The sequence below is a fragment of the Morus notabilis genome, unplaced genomic scaffold (genome assembly GCF_000414095.1).
Source record: "Morus notabilis unplaced genomic scaffold, ASM41409v2 Scaffold286, whole genome shotgun sequence".
Classification (NCBI taxonomy): Eukaryota; Viridiplantae; Streptophyta; class Magnoliopsida; order Rosales; family Moraceae; genus Morus; species Morus notabilis.
Window position 1 is genome coordinate 109681 of NW_010365008.1, and position 3722 is coordinate 113402.

At 29.8% G+C, this 3722-nt stretch overlaps 1 protein-coding gene across 1 annotated transcript; it reads right to left on the reverse strand.

Moving 5' to 3' along the window:
• Nucleotides 1–556: 556 nt before the first annotated feature.
• Nucleotides 557–1833, reverse strand: LOC21393554 (peamaclein). Its single transcript, XM_010107173.2, has 2 exons — nt 1658–1833; nt 557–1211 (listed from the first exon to the last, which is right to left on the reverse strand). Exons 1-2 carry the CDS (start codon nt 1734–1736, stop codon nt 1027–1029), a joined length of 264 nt encoding a protein of 87 aa, XP_010105475.1. The 5' UTR covers nt 1737–1833; the 3' UTR covers nt 557–1026.
• Between the last annotated feature and the right edge of the window lie 1889 nt (nt 1834–3722).

Below are 3722 nucleotides of genomic sequence, written 5' to 3' on the forward strand. Positions count from 1 at the left end.
ATTCTATATCATAATTATATAATATGTTATTTAATAATAGTTTTATTGTATTATATTAAATATAATAATCAATATACATTATATTGTAATTATATATATTATATTATAGTATAATATAATATAATATAATTGTTATTTTTAATTTTTTAGTTATTATTTTAATAATATTATTATATTCTATATTATAATTATATAATATATTATATAATAATAGTTTTTTTGTATTATATTAAAAAAAATAAATATATATTATATTGTAATTATATATATTATATTATAGTATAATATAATATAGTCGTAATTTTTAACTATCTACAGTAATTTAACTTCATAATTTACCAAACGCTATTACACTGATTTTGAAACTAACACAGCTACTATAATTATAGTTTACCAAACACTCAACTGCTTTTTATAACAACTATTTCTTTCTTCAGCACAGCTAAAAGTAATTTTTTCAAAGTCTACAGCACTACCAAACTAAGCCTACCAAACTAAGCCAGAGAGATAGAGAGTGAGGAAACGTTGTATCATGCGCTTTGAATTTGTTCAAATACCACAACGGCCGTGCCATCCACAAAAGTTTCATTTTTGGTTTTCTTTTACGTAAGATCATTCTGGATCCTGGTAGGTGTCACGCTAAAGAATCAAAGAGAAAGAGAGATCTATTGAAATACATCGCATAACATAGAATTTTAGTCGCGCCCAATATCACGTACATAAATTCATATCAGAATATTGATCATAATAATAATACAAACAAATAGGACCCCTTTATTCTCCCAATAGTATGTATTCTTTTTCATTTTGAGAATAATCTCTCTATATCCAATATTCTTGACCACAAAAAAAAAAAAAGAAAAAAAAAAGAAACACAATAATTTGGCAAACTACAACAGACAACATTTATTGTTGATACAACTTTTTAAATTGTATATAGGGTCCAATCCATTCTAGCTCCCAAACCAACATTATATATCAGCATATATATATATATATGAAGGAAGAATTAATGTAGAGATAGAATTAAGGGCACTTGGATTGGCCCTTGGAGTTCTTGAGGTCCCTGTAGCAAGGACACTCGTCCTTGTGTCCGTACGTCCCAGAAGGAACGCACTGACACTTGTTACAGCACAGCTTACAGTACTTCAAACAACGATCCTTTACTCCCGCCTTTGAACATCTTACTTCGCACTTGGAGTCACAGAAAGCTGCATATATTCCAACAATTTCTAACCAATATTATAACGTTCATCCAGCTAATCTTAAATATATAGCGCGATATTTATTTCACAAATTCAAATTTAAAATTCAAGTTTTACTACAGTAAAAAGCTCTTAAAATAATTACATTTACTTTTTTGCTATAATAAAAAACTCTTATATAAAATTAGATCTCAACTCGAATTAAAAACTCAAATCAGTGAACTAAACAGACTCTAAATATATTTATCAAACAGCAAAAAGAAAAAAAAATTGTCAAACTGCAAATTCAAGTAATATACATGGAATAATTTATGATGTAGGTTGCAAGTGTTCTACCATAATCAGTCCCAATGATCACCAGAATATAAGAACTTTGTTCTTCTTCCTGGTAAGCCAAATTACCAAGTACTATAAATATTAAATTAAGAAGTTAATACTATAAATATTATTACCTGAACCAGCCATTGTGGTCTCAACGAAAGAGGAGCTGAGGACAAGGCAAATAAGGAAAGCAGCGAAAACGAGCTTCATTTTTTGAAGGAACAAGTGTACAATTACAAGAACTGGCACAAAGGAGATGAATGTGTTGAAGATGATACAGGAAAAAAGGCAAGTTTTTGGATATCAAAGGAATTGATTTGGTGTGGGATACAAATGACTTCAAGTGGGGGGTATTTATAAGAAATGAAATGACGTAGGGTTGGTGAAACTTTGTAGATGTTTGGTAGAGGGATTCGTTCCCTGATTCAAATCATGATTTGTAGTTCGTTACAATATTTTCTCTCATAAAAAATATACGTAAATTGAAAATAGTTCTAATCACATAGTTCTAATCTATGAACTAAACGGATATTTTCTTTTTTGTTTTTTCATTTTTGCTGAACTCCTATTTATATTCCAGCGGATTACAGACTGTAAGTTGGTTTTTGCAATTTGACTGGATGATTCTCTATGAGGACTGTGAAAGACCAATCGGATTTTTCCTTTTCTTTTCTTTTGGTAGATTTTTCTTCTTCTTTTTTTTTTCCTTGAAGAGAGAGATCAATGGTGTTGCATCTTTTATGGTGACTACTTTGCTTTCGTGGCATCTAGTAATTGGACCTTCTTTGTAAATTAACAACGTTACGGGGAACAAAAAGAAAGCCGTTACGTGAAGCTAGATTTGTCTTATTTCAAAGCTGAAAGTTTGAAGGTTACGTGAAGTTTCCGAAGCTAATCTTATTGTTATCTAGAATAATTGTCCGCCAAACAAAAGTTCAAGTGGATTACCAGGACGAACATTATTCTCACAATTTTAGATCCCAACCTAACGTGCATTTGTATTCCTACCCACGTTAACCATTACGCTTTAGATACCGAGTTCCTCTTTTTTATTATTATTATTATTTTTCAATGCGTTTAATGGTATTCTATACGTATACGAGGTTTTTAGTAGGTTTTATCTTATTAACACCTACGAAATTAAAAATAATGCAATATGCATTAAGCAAATCGGAATTATAAATCATTCAATTTGCATGATTATTTCAATTTAATTTTAATTATTGACTTTTAAATTGCTCCAAACTTAACCGTGTTATCTCAATTTATTCATTTCCTCAATTAGATGTAAAAATCCATAAAAAGTTAGATGCTGAAAAAAGCACAAGGTATGAATGGACGGTTTTCTTTAAAAAATAAATAAATAAAAATAAGGATGGATGTTCCGTTTTTTTTATTTTTTGTAAAAATAAAGATTATTTAATATCAATATCATATATATTCCGTCATTCTTTTTTTTTTAACATCTAACTAAAAAAAGGGTTAAAAATAAAACAAAGTGATATATTTGAATTAAAATTAGCCAGAGACGTTTTAAAAAATTAGGAAAACAAATTGTAGAATTGAGGGTAAAAGTCCGAAGACCATTAGAGGATTAACCTAACTTCTAACATTACAAGACCTAGATGCTAGAAGGTTCCCGTTTTTGTCAATGAAACCAGAGGTTTCTTAATGTATTCCTATCTTCATTTATTTATTTTTTTTCCATTGCCACCAATCTTATCGCCAAACAATGATATATGCACAAAATAAATGTGTAGAGCTGGCCGGCTCCACGCGGCAAAACCAAATAAAGAGACCCATGATCTGTAAAGCCCCACTTCAAATATGCCTGACAACGTTATTGCATGAGCTATGATAGAAAGATGTTATACATCATCTTCTCTGTTTTTCATGAGTCCCAATTATGGTTTTGAGCTATTTCACATGTCTTGTAAAGTACTTCGTTAATGGCTTAGGTTGGTACACCTAAAACAAATAGATTACATTTTTCAAGTAATGGATTGGTTTAAGAACACTCTCGAAGAGGTAGAAAAGGAAAAAAAAAAAAAAAAAAAAGCAAGAAATAGATAAAAATAAGAAAAAAGAAAAAAGGGTTCATACATAATTTTAGTACATGCCATGAAATGTGGATGGTCGGCCCCGACTTTTGGTTTGCTACTTTTAAGTGTGCCTACTGCCGAGTCATGTGACATG

Coding starts and splice junctions, on each gene's coding strand:
- LOC21393554 (XM_010107173.2), bottom strand. CDS start 1,736: ATGAAGCTCGTTTTCGCTGCTTTCCTTATTTGCCTTGTCCTCAGCTCC. Junction 1,212..1,657: donor GACCACAATGGCTGGTTCAG/GTAATAATATTT, acceptor GAATATATGCAG/CTTTCTGTGACTCCAAGTGC.